Below are 17,873 nucleotides of genomic sequence, written 5' to 3'. Positions count from 1 at the left end.
ATTAAAATACTTTAATTATCTAACTAAACTAATTGTTATGCTACTTAAATATGCTAGCCAATTTAATTCCGCCACTTAAAATCTCTGCTAGAACACAAGCAATTTTAATTGCAATTAAATAGCACTTGACGTGTATCCGAAAAACAAGAAAAGCCTGACCTAATTTTCTTTTTGATAAATTGCATGTTGCAACGTATGTTTCTGCATTAATTGAAAAAAATTGATTTTTCTAAGATATTTTTAGAGATAACTTAAACCTCGTGTGTTTTGCAGCTAAGTCGTCAGTCCTTTAAGAAATCATAAAATATATATTATACTATCAAGTTTAGGGCAAGGAATGGCCCACTTTTCCATTTACGGCATATTTATTATGAACTTTCAACTATATTTTAAAAATATAATTTTTAAAAAAGTTTAGTGTGTGAAAGGTACCCATTGATTACCCATGAGCACGTGAAAGTGCTGGGTTTTGTAAAAAAGTTTCCGCTATTAATGCGCACTAACATATTTGGACATCCGCTTTACGATCTATTTTTTACGATTACGATTCTCCGGCAGGATGAATTCTCTGGCCCAGGACACGCATTCCGGAAATGGAGTGGCATCTCCGGCGAGAGTCCGCCGTGGATGCGATGTGATGGGAGATGAGGTAAACCTCAAATGTTTTTGCGGGTGCCGCGGATGTTGGCAAGCTTGTTTGCAGCGTGTTTTTGTTTGTTCTCCTGTTCATCTCTTCATTTTTTTTGTCGTTTGTTTATTTTTATGATAATGTAATAAAAGCAAATTAACCTATAAAACCGAAAAAGTGCGACTTACACGACGGAATTGCGCCATAAGGTCTGGGCGTGTCCTCACCTCGCTCCGCACAAGATATATGTGTGGATGTGTGGATGAAACGATCCACGTGGTACTGGGAGTGTGGTTGGAGTGGCTATGGCGAGTGGATGTGGGTGGTACTGGGGATGGTGGCACCACCCACCGCGGCCAAGCTGCGCCGGAAAATGAGAGCAGCGTGTTAGCTGAAAGCAACAAATGACCAAAGCTGTTGCCCCCGCCAAAACCCAAATGTGAATTAATTCCAAGGGAAGCCAAGTCATGACGAGGCCAAAGGCAAAACCCAGCGGCAGGCGCACACTTGGCCAAAATCGGGAATCACTTACAGAAACCTTGAAAAAGGTATATCGATTTTATGGGAATTTATTGGCAAACATTAGTATGTTTGCTTTTAAAATTGGATAAAAAAATAGATTAAATAAGAAAAACTATAGGTTGCTTATAAATTTCATACATAATTTATTTATATAAAATACTATGTGTGATTAATGTTGATGATAGATTTTTATTGGCAAAAATACATACTTTTTAATGTACATATTATATAATTATGCCACAAAATAATTAAACTGTATAAATAATGCTTCTAAAAGTTTGTAATATCAAAAATTGAGCCTGTTCCTAATATTTCTAAGGTAGTTGCTTAGTTGCTTTTAAAAATATTTAGGCTAAATGGAAGCACGTATTTTTTTCGAGTGCAGCGGCAGCAACAAGAGCGTAGAGTCCGTTCCAAGTGCCCCTCCGGGTGTTAAGTACAATATTTGCTGTGTTGCGCGTTTTACGAGTGGCGCTTTTGCAATCGCCGGGCGAAAAGGGAGGAGACGCGAGGGGTTGTCGGGGGTTCTGGGGGCGGAGTGGCGGCGGGGGGCGTGGCAGCGACGGGCCAAATGCAATCAATCAATGGGTCAGCATGATGGTACACACCAGACGACGACGACGAGTGGCAACCACATGGGGCGTTTCCATTTGCGGCAGCCACACACTGACCACCCTCTGAGTTCGAGAATCGAGTGGCAAGAATCTCGAAAAAGTCCTCGTCGATCCGAGATGCGGACTGGAATCGCACAATTGGCAGTTGCCACTTTCGGTGGCAAGAAGTGCACTTCACTTACAAATCAGTCGACGGCACTTAAAACCTATTTTGACAATTGAGCTGTCCGCCAGTCAAACTGACAGCGCGCACTTTTCACGCCACTCGATAAAACATATATACACACATATATATATATTTGGATCAAGGATATAGCAGTTTTGGTGGTGGCATTTCCTCCACCGTTTTATGCCGTTTTAATTGCAACATCTGTCACTGCGGTTTATGCATATATCAATTTCAAAATAGCCGGCAAATGGCAACGGCAATGAATCCATTCCATTCCACACCAGAACCCAAACCCAAACTCAAACCCAAGCGCCGTGGAAAATGAAATATATATTTTTATTTTTATTATATTCGCCGGCAAAAACTGTCACAACACACTCGCCGTTGACGCCTGTCGAGTTTCGGTTCCATTCGGTTTGGCGGGGATCTTCGTGGGAAGGGATGAGGGCTCCGGATCGGGTCGGAAAGAAGGGTCAGGATGCGATACGCACCACACACACACACTCTACTCTATGTGGCAACCTTTCCCTTTTTTTTTTTGTTTTATTTGCCCGATGCCGCCACGTTTATTGTTGTCATTTTCAGCGGGCTCGACTTTAATGGTTGTCACAAAACATTAAAAATTGTCACATGAATATAACGCATTGCATATAATTGAGTTCTACTCATTATGCAATATATGTATTTGGCTGATAGAAATCAAAGTACATACACATGTACACATTCACTTTCGAAAGTGCACCGATTTTTAGGCTCAAATGTGCACAAGAATAATGATTTAATTAAACAAACAATTGAAAGCGCATTGTAGGGGAGATTAAACGGCGATTGTTTGTAAATATATTTGCGTACTAAAATATATTCAAAATGGGAAATCATTTTTTAATCATGTGCCACAGGTTTTTAGAAAGTTGGACAAGCTATAATCCTTGGTGAAATACGAAAGCCTCTTAAATTTTCCAATAACTGTCCGTAATAAAATCGATGATTGACATTTAATAAATTGTTGGTTAATATTAAAAATAGTTAACAACACTAAATACATACATGTGTACTTTATAGCCAGTAAGTTAGGCTTACAAAATTGGTGTTAGAAGAAATAGTAATAAAAATAGCAATAAATAGTAACAATACTAAATAGTGATCTAAAGCACTTTAAACTTAAACTACAAATGTAATAATCAATCAATAAGCCATATATTAAATTAAATTACTATATTTTCATGGTTTCAAGAAATAAATAAAAATAAGTGGAAATAATCTTCTTAAGTGAATATGAACATTCGAAAAGCGATTAACTTAAAAGGCGTATATTTGTTTAGTATATAACACAAATTAAGCACTCTAAAGTAATATAATTAATAATTAAATCAATATTTAAATTTCACCATAACCCATTAAACACCGCTTCTAATCCGCGAGTTAATAATTATTATCAGCTTAAGTTTGATGAACTCTTCACCCCCGAAGTGTAAATATTTTGAATCAAAGCACTTAAATACCGATTCATTGTTGCTGAAATAAGTGTAATCGAAAATCTCTTAAGCGCCTGCCAAATATATCCACTCAAAGTTGCATGGGGAGGGGGTAAAGTGAGGCAGGGGCACAAGGACGCAGGACGCAGGATGCAAGGACGAAGGGCGAAGGACGCGGGCTGAACTGCAGGCGCTAAATGAGTTTGTCAATCAAAATGCAAATGTCACCGGGGAAGTGACATAATCCCACTTGGGAGTCGGGCTAAGCCGAGCGAAACCATCCAAAATCCCGGTGCGAGCTAAAGCATTTGACCACAGTCCTCAGTCCTCCATCCTCAATCCATCAGAATGGAACCCACTCTATATGGTGTATATGGCATATGAACGCATTCCCGGGCCCGCCGACGGAAATAGCAACATATGACGAGATCTGAAGTTGACGTGATACCACGGCAAGTTGCCGGAAAATTCAGCTGGGCACGAGGGGATGGATGAGGTGATGTGACCAAGTGGGGGTGTTAAATTGCAGTAATCGGCTCTTGGGCTGGGCGACAACGTTTATGTTTTATGTGCTCATTTATAATGCGCACTGCTCATTTGGTAATGGCACAATAATGACTGTCAGACTGCTTAAAAGGCTGCCCAGGATTGGCGTGGAAACGCCGACATCTGCTAGGCATTTGACTTAGCCAACAAGCCGTGGCAATCCCAATTCGAACGATTCCCCGGTCACAATAAATCTCCGATCCTTGGGCAATCCGCGATGACAGCTGCCCCGCTTCCAACGAGGCCTCGTGTAATTTTAGGCGCCACTCTCCAGGGGTCAGGAGCAACTCAACTGGAGGGCACACGGGGTAGTAAATAAAGTCCAATCGCAGGTTAGAAATGAGCGAATCTTGGCTAAAACGAACACAGAAACAAACTCAATCCGACCACGACTTCGATGTGACTGGGCCAGATAGACACCCGGCATTAGTGGGCACACTCGAAAAAAAATCGAAGTGCGAGTAAAATCACAATAAATTAAGTCATTAAAGGAATGATTTCAGTTCAACTTGTTTTTTCTAGACTGTTAAAGATTTTTAAGAAAAATAAGACATATTTGTGCTTAAATTTTCTTTACCTACTAATTACAATCACTTAGACTTAATTCTTCGAGTGTATCTGCCAGTTGGCAAAAAAAGTCATAAAGTCGAGCGAGCCCAGTGCCATTCTCATGCCCATTCCCCAATCCCATTCCTATTTCCAATCCACAGCCATTCCCATTCCCACTCCCGTTGCCATTTCCCAATTGCCAATTATGCCGCAGCAGCAGCCCATTCCATCTTATAGCCATCCCATACCATTCCATCCTATAGTTGCCCCATCCGCCAGACAAGACAAACGCTGCAAGTTGCAAGTTGCAACTATCGAGGATCGTTCGCCGTCGATCGCTGTCTGCATTCAACACTGACGCCAACCGGTGTACAAAAAAGTAAAAAAAATAAAAGCCAAGAAGTGGATATTGAGGGGGGTGATGAAAAGTATCTGAGGGATACACCAGTCAGTATGCGCAGCTACAAGATGGCTGCTGCCAATCCTCGCCCGCACCAATGCCAAACTGCCTAGCATCCTGACCAGAGACGTTCTCTGGTCGTGCCCAAATGGCATTCGATGGGAAAAAGAGTGCCTGCGGATGAAGATACAGATACTCGCACTTCATATGGCACATAATTCCATTTGCAACGCTTATCAGGCGCCACTTTGCCACGCAATCGGTGACAATTGCATAATCCGGCTGCAAATGCCGAACATTGCTCTAATCGCATTGAGTAGTCACTTCTCGCCTGTGTTCGCCAATTGGAATGTCTTTAGTTGGGAGTTGGTAGCAGGAAAAGCTTTTAGTTAATTAATGTCCTCCAAGGAGCACTCGCAACTTCATCGCATTGAAATGTCCGGTTTTCAAACATGGACTAAGTATAGTTTATGTGAAATCATTACTAATATCTTAGTTGCGAAAATGAATACAAAAATAGATATATACAAATAGAGGAGTAAGTAAAACGAGTACTAGGATATCTGGTTTATAATATGATAATATGCAATAATTAAATAATATGCAATATTTACATAAATTCATATGAATTCGATTCGCATTGTATAAAAAACCATCGAAATTTGTTTGATAGTAAAGAAATAGTAAAGAAATACATTATCTTTTAATAAATTCCAAGCAATTCGAACTTAGCCCCCTTTTACCTCAATCTTTATTTATTTACATAAGTACTTTTTTAGTAGCATTTATTGTGTTTTAGCAAATTAGCAAGGAAATACCTTAAACAAACATGTGTTATATACTCTCGCTCGTGGCGAAACTCGACTTTATATGGAACCCCGAATAAAATGATAAATAAGGGTAATTTATTTGGGCACATTTATGAGCCGAGCACGCTGCCAAAGATACATTTAGCCATTTAACCAACGGATAACGAATCCAAAGAGTGCGGGCATACAAATTAGTGCGCATCTGCGCCATCGAGGCATTCTGGAATTGAATCCTGCGAGGGGGGAGGGGGGACGGGTTTTTGGAAGGGGAAGCAAAGGATATCCAGAGTACAACACGTCTTGACATTTGCATCTTGAAATGCAAGTGAAAGATACAATCCCAATCTGTGTATCCAGATGCGCCATTGTCACTGTCATCGGCTGTGGCTTCCTTTCGACTAGAACTCTGCTCTGCGGATGATAAATGACGTCGATTCAACAAATTGGCCCACACATACATGGCCCAAAACCCAGCCACCCGGCCTCCAAGCCAAACCATTTTGGCCAATTGAGATGGAAATCAACTCGTTCTGTGCCCCACATACACGTACTGCATAGTTAACTCCCCGATTTCGGTGGAGGATTGGGGCTCTCTACTCCGCCCGATCCGCCCCTGAATTTACATTTGGCTGTGTCTCAGGAATTAATTCGGAACTGTTTTAATAATTCTTTGCATGCGGAAGATACTTCGAGCCAGATGGATTCAACTGGAGTTAAATTTTATGCAAATTAACTACCACTCGGATTTACAAGTTGGCATGCCGAAGGGATTTCAACATTGATTATGAGCCTTTCGTTTACCTCTCCGTACTATGTTAAAAAACATTTATCATAATATTTTGCACAATAAAGCAAACTCATTGATGTAAATTGTATTACTCATTTCGAAAAATTGTTTTTTAACTCAACTTACGGCTTCAAAATGTAGAAGAAACGAAAAAAGTATTTTGCGGGCATTAATTGTTACAATGTCTTTTTTAATTTTTTTATTTTTATCATTTTTCTTTTATCATATATTTTTATATTAATCATATCTTCTACGGTTATATTTAAATTTTTTCAAAGAAAACAAAGTTTTGCATGCCGAATTGTCTTGAAAGTAATTGATATTTCCACATGTTAAATCGACATAAAAATGTTTAATTCATAGTTTTAATTATTTAATATAAATTTAGAAAATTTTATATGTTTTACTTCTTTAAATAAACTAGAGTTTATCTTAAAATTGCTTTTTAAAACTATTAAAACTCGAAGAAAACATTCCATTTTGCGAGTTACGCACCACCCAGCCTTCTGTCAGCTAGTGAAATCAGCGAGCTTTTTTCCGCGAAGCATGAGGGCTGCAACATTCGCAGTGTGCACAGTGCCCTGGTCGAATGTTTTTGTTTGTTGTGTTTTTTTATTTATTTCGCGTTTAAAAGTGTTTTAAAGTGAGATTTAAAGTGCAATGGAGCTGCCGAAGGAGTTATCCATTGCGGAGATCCGTAATTACATGTTGGCAAACGAGTGCAAGGTGACGAATCACGCGTTGGTGAAGCACTTCAAGAAATTCCTAACTCACCCGCAGTCACAAAGTGAGTCATTTGTGTTTGTCTTTTGGATTTGTGGGACCTGTTGAATGGCCAAGAAAACCCATAATGATTTGGTTTTCACATGGATGTTCCCAATGATTAATTGCAGATGAGGCACGCAAGCGATTCAAGACCTATGTCACACTGCTGTCCACCATCAAGAACGAGAACAATCAGAAGTTTTTGATATTGCGCAAGAAATACGTGAACGAATGCCCAACGGATGAGGTTGTGGAGCGCGCGGTGGCTGCCGCATCGGGTATTCCGGAGCCCTCGAGTCCCGGCGGCGCATCCCTGAACTTTGACTCGCCCATGAGGCAGCCACCGCCATATAAGCCGCCGCCCATGGTCACCTCTCCGCCAGCCGTTTCGATTGCCAAGGAGCATCAGGAGAATTACCAGGAGTGCGTGGACGAATTCACGGCTGCCATAAAGCGCATTGAGCCAGCACGCTTGGAGAGGCGACCGTCGGTCAAGTCCGAGGATCTGGATCAGCAGGAGAAGCCGGAGAAAACGTCTCGATCGAATTCAATCGATGTGATCGACAACAAGGAGAACATACCACGTTTCTCCTTCTCCTCGGAGGCCTCCTCGGCGTCCAGCACTTCCATCGAAAAGCCGGAGATGTCTGATCCCACTGCTCCCGCCGCCGAGGGCGATGTGGCCGAGAATCCCATCAGCGTGAAGGAGGCCACGCGCAAATTCAACCGGATGGCGTCCGAAGAAGAGGCTAAAATCATATCGCCGCCAGCCAAGAAGAAGCCAGAGAAGGTGAGTGCCACAGAACCGGTTAACCCAGGGCATTAGCCATCATGCGGGCTCGGCTCGGGTGCGGGTGTCTTTCGGGCCCTTCCCTCCCAGCTCTGTTTCAATGCGTTCCATTTCCTGTGCGTCAGTAGTGGGAAGATTCGCTCCAAGACAATTCAAATATGCGACGTTTTTTTGCACGGCTTAGTTGTGATTAATTATCACAGAGCTATGCTGGTTTTTATATGAACTGTCCACTGTGGTAGGCAAAAATATCTGAAGACGTTGTTCCACTTAACCAGCTGCTTTTGCAGTCCATCGTAGACTTTACACACTGTAATCAACTTTGTTGAATAATATTTGTTAAAGTTCTATAATCTTACTGCCTTTGTTTAAACTAAAGAGGAACAAATTCTATTATTTACATCCAATTCTTCGCTTAGTGATAAGAGTGACCTTATTTTCATATATATCTGGCATCTTAAAGTAGTTCTTAGCGTATAAACACTGTATAATGGGATTGAAAGAAGTATTTGCTTTCCCATCACTGCATATGACAAAGAAACTGGCTGATATTCCGCTACAAATCAGGGTCAGATTAGATCTGCTGGCCCTGGAAACCCCGAGCAATTATTGTCAATGCATCAGTGGCTGTCCCAGGCTTTGGGCCACCTCAAGTGGAACTGCTGGCGGAATGCTAGATGGCCAGAATGTCAGAGTGGCAGAGTGGCTGGCTCGAACTAAGCCGGTCGGTCGGTTGGTCGGTCACCCAACTGTCTGTCAGTTCCCAGAGCCATGTCACGAATTGCCACCAGCACAGGCCGAATTGAATAAATCCATTAATTTTATTAGTGGACAATATAAATGTAAGTCTCATAAAACTACATACATGCGCCTGCATCGTTCCGTTCGCCTTCCTGTCCACTTTTTCTGTCCCGGCTTTGTCGCCGCCGCGCATTCAAGAGCTGGTAAACTGGCGAGCTGGTGAGCTGGAGAGCTGGAGAACTGGCGAGCTGATGCCCGACATGTGTACGTACATGTGCGGACACATGTACTCCGATTCCGAATTCGATTCCCGCCCGAGTGCGATGTGTTTAGTAACTTTGTTCCATCAACTGGCCATGACGACACTTTGCAAGCTGTTTCCACCAACCTCTCCCCTCGCATTTTCATTTCTTTATTTTCTTGATGCCCCAAAAGCCTATTACGTGTACAAACACATAGTAGGACATGCCAAGTATGAGTTACGTGAGAAATTTTGCGGCCAGCAAATGGCATGCAAACACTCAGAAAAATCTGCAATCGAATGGAATTTTTGATAGTACAACTAATGAAATATTATATATTGTTATTTTTAAACAAGAAAATTTACGAATTTAGCTGTTTCTTGTAAAAACCGAACCATTTCCAGTTCCTGTGACTATAATTGATGTAAATTGGAAATGGAAACCTTTAGCACTTCAACAAAATCCACTCCACATACATATAATTTGTAGCGTGTCCATTTCAAGATTCTAATTTAGAAAAGTATCAATCTCGGGGTGAGCATGTGGCAGTGGAATTTGTCAAGCGTTACGGAAAAATCGTTCCTTAGTTAATGTTACAAGCTATAGTAGTGCAATTGGGCCGAGTTGTCAAACAACTGTCATCCACTTAGGCCTGTCAATCACGCAATTTAGAGTTGAAAACGAATATCCCCAGTGCATAAATCATCGGAGTCTGTCTGCGAGACGGATGGTCCCATCCGCATCCGTATCCCATCCCATTCCATTTCATTTCAATCTATTGTATCATGTTTGGAGCAAGATGCTCCGCAGCAGTGGATGTACATCAAAGTGGGATTGTCAACGGCACGTCAGATGCTATAAAATCCAACTAAAACATCGGGAAGCGAACTTAAGTGCCTATTTGTACAGACACTCGGACATGGTAGAATCAGACTAGTCCTTATATTGGAAATCTGTTTCAAAGCATCACTGCCGCAACTTTGAGTTTCTCACGTATTTCATGTTTCCGGATTTACGCAGCCCGATTTTGAGCAGACAAATTAAAAATATCAAAATAAAGTCAAAATTAAATGGAAGCTAAGGGGAAGTTCTTACTAACAAGGCTAAAACATTAAAATAACCAGCGTTGTTTAAATTTCTTTGAATGTGTTTACTATTACTTATCGTATAAATTATGAATACTTCATTTGAATGAATGAATTCACTTGAATTTCGCCCATCTTTTCGCCAGTCATTATTAATTTGTCTGCAACATGAGTAGAGTTAAAAACGAAGGGCTATCATTCACTATCATATCGTACAGATCGGGTTGATAGCTCCCATTTGGAGCACTGAGAATAAAGAAAGTATCTGTGGCGTTATAAGCGCTTACAGCTTGTTAACAAATTGATTCGCTAACAAGACACACGGTCATTTTTGATGGCGCCAACCGTCTTCACGCAATTATTAAAATTCAGTTGTAAACAATATTGGGATAGGTTTTGATGGATGCCCCTCTTTTTCCCGGTTATTCATCAGAAAAAAAATAACTAATCATCGCTAGACGAAAAGAAAGTGGCTCATCATCTTCCCCAGGAGTTTCAAAGGCGCCATTCTAGTTCATGGGATCGAAAGAAAATATAAAACTGGGGAGCAAGTGAAGTGGATTCATCATGGTGTACCGTGAAATTTTTGGCGTTGCAACCGTAACTATGGGATCTGGGATCTGTATCCAACCCCAGCTAGCTGATCAATTAAATTCGTTTCGATCGTTTTTAATTAGCCCGATGATTTTGCATTTTGTACGCTCACTCAGCACCGTTGTGAGTTGATTAATTTACGCCCCAAAATAACAAGCAGATTTAAAATGGGATTTTTTCGTTAAATAACTAATATTGATAGAAGTATCATAGCTTGGGATTTTTACTTCTTTTTGATTGATGAAATTTTAGAAGGTTAACGGGAAACTACATAAATTTTCGGTTCAAGAGCAAAGTTATCATGAATTCCAGCTAAACCTTCAAATCCAAAAGTAGGCATCGTGTTTTTAACTAAAATAGACATGTTGGAAATTCAAAGAATTGCCAAAATATATTTTTAACTTAAGATTGCCTTGATTTGTCTGGCAAGAGTTGGATATAAACTGATATCTAAATTTTTAACAAATTAAACAATCACCTGATGGGAAGTATCTTTCATAAAATAGTAATTAAGATTCTAAAGCTTTCAACTATCAAACAAAAACTAATGCAAACTCAGCCCAATGTTCTGTGAATCTAATTTAAACCCCCCGGCAGCGCAAATATGGCCCCAAAGCAAAGTTCCTGCCCAAAAGTCCGCCTGCAGCATCAAACAGACCGCATATATATTCTTATTAAAAATAGGAGGCCACCTCCGTAGTCCCGCAGTGCATATAAAACTGCCAGGCGACCCACATCGAAATGGGGGGCGGGATTGGGTTGCCTCTGGTTGCGGGGAAGGGGGCGTGGCTGGGTCGGTGGCGAAACGAACCCTTTTGCATAAAACAAGTTGGTGAAACATGTTAACATAGCCAATAAGCAGCAATAGAAATTAGTTAGGCAAAGCTATTCTCATCACGGTCATGCCAGCCACAAAGGACCCAATTAAAAATGTAAGGAAACAAACCAAAAGTTGTTATTGCTGTTAAACAACAACGGACTGTGTCCCGAAGCGGTTAAATTTACAACAGCAACAATATCCATCCACCCGTTCACCGCCGAAGTTCCAGCCACACCCACTAGTCCTACTCGCACTGGACAAAAAAGCGAACGGAGTCGAATCCCCGTGGCCTGTATCCTGGAAATGGAAACACGACCATTTTGTGGCATCGGTCGAAAGGTAAGACTCGCCGGGCCAACGTAAACACTGAAGGGACATGGCCCAGACCCCGAGTTCCATATCGTATCCACACTCGTGCTCTCTGCATCCCAGTGTGCAGTAGTCTCGGTATCCTGGGCGCAGGGCCATGGCCACATCCTGGCAAAAGGACAACGGCCAGCTGTGTGATATAATATCGGGCATAAAGGGACACGGCACACAAGAAAACTGGCCAACAAACAAGCGATTGGGGAGCAGAATGAGTGGGTGGCCAGCCAGTGCGATAGACAAGGGCAAAACCGGTGCTCAATCCCTCCCGATGTCCCCAGGTTCCGCATTCAAAGTTGGAGTTCCAGTCCGAGTTGCTCCGGGTTTTGCCTTTTTCTATACTCTGTTTTTTTTGTTTTGTTGTCTCCTCATCCCAAAGCCATAAAAAAGCAACATACCATTAAAATTGGGGAATCCTTCGGGGTGGTTGCTTGCAGTCGAAAAAATGTACGTCATTAGTTAGTTAGTTAGTTTTAAAGGATTTACTTTTGGTTTATTATAAATAAAATAAATCAAATATGTAGGTACGCTACAAAACTAATGGCAATGGTGCTAAAAATTACCAAAAGATACTTTATCTATCCCTAACTGAAATCTCTATTTTTTTTATTCTTTATAACATTTAAATACCATTTTATTATCTTTCTATGATAATAGAATTCGCACTGAAATACAACCCCATTCTTATGATCGTTAAATATTACTATATTTCTTTTAGAATTATATTTTGTTTATAAATACTTCATATTTGGTAACTACTCTAATTGGCTCATCATATTGTTTTTGCCGAGTGTGGTGGGCGGTTCAGTTCGGTTTGGTCTGGCTTTCCATTGAATGGGGTTCTGTTCCGGGTTCCGGGCTCTTTTGTTTAGCATTGACATGGCCACTTGGCCAGAGGGCCTGCGTCTCAATGTTTGTACTGTTTTATGATGTTCGGCTGCTGTTTCTGTTCCTGTTCCTGTTACGCCTGTCGCCTTGCTCGCTCGCTCAAATGCCCGAATCCGTATCTGAGTACGTATCTGAATCCATATCTGGATGCGAGTTCCATCCAGAATGCCCTTTGCAAATGGCGACTGCCCTCTGCTTACCTGTGCAACCGGACGGAGTAAAACACCCGTCCGTAATTGGAAAAACGTGAGCTCTCCAGGAGTCAAGTGGCGTGTAAATAGAATGGAGGGGTATGGAATGGAATGGAATTGGACGGAGGTCCTGGCACGCGTTCTGCGCATCCTGCGGCCAAAATGCGGCATTCAAATGTCGTCGTATTTATTAGCTATGTTACGATGGGCCCGGGATAATAAAAGGCCCCGTAGAGTGGGTGATGTTGTTCAGGTGAAAGTTGGGAGTGGGTTTGCCGGGTATGCCGGGGATTGCACAGCTTGTTAGGCCCGCGAACATTACGCGAATGGATAATTAGTTGCCGAAAATGTGTTGTGCGCTCGTAAATATGAGGCACACATGTCGGGTGGCTTCCATTCTTATTGTCGCTGGCACATGTGTTTGTTTGGGAAGTAGTCAACGCACTCCTCTCTCTTCTCCTGCATCCGAGGAAACCCCAACCCCAACTCCAACCCTCACCCGCGGAAATCATTAGAGGGCTCATTATCAGCAGCAGCCGACTTTTGCGGGTGTGTGTGTCTGTGTAAAAAACTGTGTAAATCACCGAACCAAAAAACATCTACTACTTTCTTTTCGAAAGGGAGCTGCTGTTTGAGAAGAACGCAGCGCACTTTCTGCCTTAAGCACGCGCCTAATAAATAAAAATTATTACCTTCATAATTAGTGAAGGAACATGGCGATGGCGCCGTCGAATGCGTGAGCATAATTACCATCCAGCTTTTACGCCCGTGTCTGCACCCTTGGAACAACACACATCCCAATTCCAATCCCAGTCCCATCCCCATTCCCCAATCTCGTGGGCATCCCATCTTGACACTCGGAAAAATGAGCTGAGATGTAGATGTGGAAATCCTTCGTGGAAAGTTGTGACTTCAATTCTAACTTGTAGTTTCAAATCAGTATATTTGATTAAACTGCTAGAGAATGGAATCCTTCCTAATCTTTAAACATAAATATTAGTGATTATCCACATTTTATATCGATTTGCTGGTTTTTCATTAATAAACTATAGTAAGTTCTATCATTAGAATAGATATAGCATTATTCTTGTTAAATTTCTAACGACCAACAGCGTTTTCCTTCTGGTTTCAATTTGTGCGCGCATTCGTGCTCGATCTAATTAGGAAAAACTAGATATTTTTGAAAGTGCACCTCCTGCTCGAAAAACACCCGTTCCATATTGCATATCCCATGTGGATGCCACACACACACACACACACACACTGGGATTGTGGGGCAATGTTGGCCGTGTGTGCGAGTGGGTAAATTAGAATCGTATATTCCGGGAGGCGACGACTGTGTTGGCGTTAATGCTCTCAATGGGCTTTCTATGTTTTATTCCCGCTTCGTGCCGATGTTTTTCGTTTTGGTTTTTTTTTCTTTTGATTTTTTGTTTTATTTTGTTAGCAGTGGTACAACGCCTCCGCCAACGCCCCCCCTCGTCCCCTTCGAAGTCGTAGACAAAGTGGCAGAAACATGCATAATTAATTTATGCCCCTCTGGGCGCACCTCCTCCGCTCCTCTTCTCCATTCCTCTTGCAGCAATTAATCGAGGAGAAGGATTCACCGGAGGTTACGCTGGCGCATCCCAAGGCAAAGGAGTGGATCGTCTCAATGGCGAAGGCTAATTACCAGGAGCTGGCCAAGATGGCCAGCGAGTATCCGGAACTGGTTAAGCTGCAGGTAAGCCTCATTGATTCCTCTTTTCTTAGTCACTTTTGAGCCACCTTTCGGCCACCTTTTAGCCACCTTTTAAGCCTCCTTTTAGCCACCTTTTAGGCCACCTTTTAGCCAGCTTTGAGCCACCTTTTAGCCAGTTTTGAGCCACCTTTTAACCACTTTTTCCACCCACGATACTCTAACAAATGCGACAAGTACAAACTATTCATAAGCATTAATTACGACAAATTAAGCAGCAACGCGTTGTTTTTGCCATGTCGAACAACACTTAAAAATGCGAGGAAAATATAATAACGACAACTGAGGGACCGGCCAGCCAGAGGGGGCGTGGCAACCGTGGGGGTTGGGGGGATTTGGCGTTTGTCGCATAGCGAGCTGTAAAAAAAAAATAAATTAAATAAGCAACAACAACAACGCCAGTCGAGGCGACAATTAATTGTGAAATATGTTTTCAGCATTTTTAGCACTTGTAGCGCATGTTAAGAAGTGGGCGTGATCGCGACTCCGAACAACGTAGGCCTTACGGATCGGTCATAGATATAGACATAGATATAGATATATACATAGATATAGACGTAGATATATGGCCTGGCATTGGGCAACCACTGACGAGTGATCATCTCGCAGAGATTGCGGATGAGAAGCGGACTAGAAGGTTGACACAATTGCATTTTCTCGCACTCCTGTTTTTCCGGCAAAAGATTTGAAATGCCTAATTGTCAGTAAAGGGTTAATTGCATAAAACTACCAACAAGGATATAAAACAAAATCCTTATATATAAAGTTCATATTAGAAACATTTTTGGTAAAACTCTATATTCAACATTAAAAGGTAACCAAATTGGCAAGGAAAGGGTTTTAAAAATCAGTTTAGAGTATTAGCTTTCTGTATTTTCAATTATCATATTATTTATTCAAACTGCAAATAGCTAAAAAATAGGTGATTAAATGCTTAATATTTTAACTTTGAAACTTATAATTAAATTCTACGATCTCATAACTCAAAAATTGGTAACATAGTTCTACATTTCTACGATAACTTTTGATTTATTCGTATTTATTAGGTTTTCTCCTAAAGAGGAATTTATAAATTATTACCTGTGCTTCTTTTAGAAATTGTTAATTGTTGGTAATCAAAAATGTTTTGACACCATGTCTGAATGCGTTTTTCCCTAACTTATTGCGCTGGAGAAACTTTGTTTTAAAGTATCATAAATAATAAAGAACAAGGGCTACATTTGTGGTTACTAGACTATTTTTAGTGACTGTGTGGGGAATATTAAATCTGGACTACAGAATAACAAATGCATATTAGCTACAATATTTATGAACTTATCTATATGTCTAGAATGCTACCTCTTTTAAGTAATTAGCATTATATTGCACCATTATTTGTGCTTTTAAATAATTAGGTTTCCTAGGCAACACTTTCACTTAATGGTCTTAATATCTGGATTTCATTACCGGGTATTCCCTGGTCCATCACCCCTAGACCAAGTTTTTTACGCTTATTTATGACGTGCGTGTGACCCCACTCACAAAAAACTGGGGGAAAGAGCGAGCTCCAATTCTCGAGGGGTCGCCGCAAATGAGACATGGAAATATGGCTACGCTCGCGACATCTCGAGATTGGGTTCCGAATTGGAACTGGAGTGGGTAGGGCATGAGCATGAGGATTGGGGGATTCAGTGTGAGAACTCAATACGCCAGATTTGCTGCCCCTTCTGGTGGTGCCTCTCAATTAGACAGCGTTTTTCGGAGTTTCGTACGTCCCCGGGTATTTATGTCCCACATATAGCCATATAGTATATATCCAGTGCTGCTGATGATGATACTGGGGCGTCGGCCCCGTTGCAAGATGATTTATGCCGTCCGCAGAGGAACATGGGCCCCTGGGTTTTACGGGTATCTGCGGTGGCGCAGGAGGTGGAGATGCCGTGGTAGATTATGTTCGCGAGCGGACTAATTGCCGTACAAATGCACTGTTCCCGGAAATAATGAATTCCGCACTCTGCATACGCATTCGCATATGTACATGCAAATCTTGAATCTTGAGGGCCATAAGTGCAATCAATTAATGAGCGAACGAACCAGCACCCCGGAGGCCTTTTGGATGAGCAACTGCCAACTGGCAGCTCATTTGCGGCGCTTCCAATTCCTTGAATCACTGAAATCGCAACGAGACGGAAATAGCCATAAATCAGACCGCGATTGCCACTTAACCTAATGCCTCGAGTTCCTTCGGGCAGCTCGTTTTGCTCATTCTGCTCAAGATGGATGTGAATGGCCGAAAAAACGGTTGTATCTTGCGGATTTTTAAATGTTCACATGCGAATAATCACTACACTATTAGGTGAAGATATTCTCTAATGAGCACTTTGGAAAAATTAAATCACCTAATAATTATAGTTTGTGATAAATTAGTATTTTGCGCTATCTTGATGAAGAATTCATTACAATCGGACTACTTTTCTACACACTTGTGGTGCGTTTCGTCACTACTGTGCTATAAAAACAATATGAGGTTTAAAAGAAAACATATCACTCTAAAACAGTTTGAACCATTAATAAACGTACAGTATATTAAACAATTAAAAAAAAAATTAAAATATGATCTGAAATTTAAGTTAAAAAAAAACTAATTTTCCAATTGTATTTCCCGTACCAACTGAAATAAATTCTAAGTGAAATCAGTCGGGTGACCGAAAGTTATGCAGATGGATTCAGTTACACTTGTATGCTAACAGGATTATGTACAAAGTCCGGACTCACATGCCACTGACCATTTACATATGTACGCGTATGTAAATAAATGGGCGAGAATTTTGTGGAGAAACTCCAAATAAAAAAATTCCCCAGTCATCGGCGGCAGGGTGTAAAAATACAAAAAAAAAAAAAACAAGAAAGAAAAAATATTTTTAATTTGAATAAGTAATTCGTACAACGGGGCAAAATCAAAAAAGAAACAACTCGAAACAAATGCGAAACAAGGAAAATTCAATTTACCCGCATGTCAAACCGAATTGCCGGCTAGGTCAAACACGTTGATGGATGGACGGACGAACGGACAAACGGACAAACCGACAGGCGGACGGACAAGCTTACGGCATGGATGCATGGCCAACCGGCGGTGCCCGGGTTGGAGGCGCAACCCAACAGTACAGCGGCAACA

The 17,873-nt window shown here is 41.4% G+C and overlaps 1 protein-coding gene and 1 long non-coding RNA gene across 4 annotated transcripts in view; one reads left to right on the top strand and one right to left on the bottom strand.

The window, feature by feature from the left end:
• Positions 1 to 7,029: 7,029 nt before the first annotated feature.
• The window catches only part of LOC6737846 (ankyrin repeat domain-containing protein SOWAHC), a 34,929-nt gene continuing 24,085 nt past the window's right edge, over positions 7,030 to 17,873 (top strand). For 2 of the 3 annotated variants that reach the window (XM_039293302.2, XM_016169670.3), the window contains exons 1-3: positions 7,030 to 7,286; positions 7,393 to 8,054; positions 14,564 to 14,704. In XM_039293302.2, coding sequence (XP_039149236.1) covers positions 7,160 to 7,286; positions 7,393 to 8,054; positions 14,564 to 14,704 — 930 coding nt within the window. In that variant the 5' untranslated portion in view covers positions 7,030 to 7,159. The remainder of the gene's footprint in view (positions 7,287 to 7,392; positions 8,055 to 14,563; positions 14,705 to 17,873) is intronic. The other variant, XM_039293301.2, reaches the window with a different exon arrangement.
• LOC120284739 lies at positions 8,390 to 9,764 on the bottom strand. The gene is made up of 3 exons (XR_006541799.1): positions 9,403 to 9,764; positions 8,920 to 9,326; positions 8,390 to 8,807 (listed from the first exon to the last, which is right to left on the bottom strand). It is a non-coding gene; the product is annotated as an uncharacterized LOC120284739 (long non-coding RNA).

This window comes from Drosophila simulans, chromosome 3L (genome assembly GCF_016746395.2).
Source record: "Drosophila simulans strain w501 chromosome 3L, Prin_Dsim_3.1, whole genome shotgun sequence".
Classification (NCBI taxonomy): Eukaryota; Metazoa; Arthropoda; class Insecta; order Diptera; family Drosophilidae; genus Drosophila; species Drosophila simulans.
The sequence above is the reverse complement of the archived record's forward strand: the minus strand, read 5'-3'. Positions and strand labels throughout refer to the sequence as shown.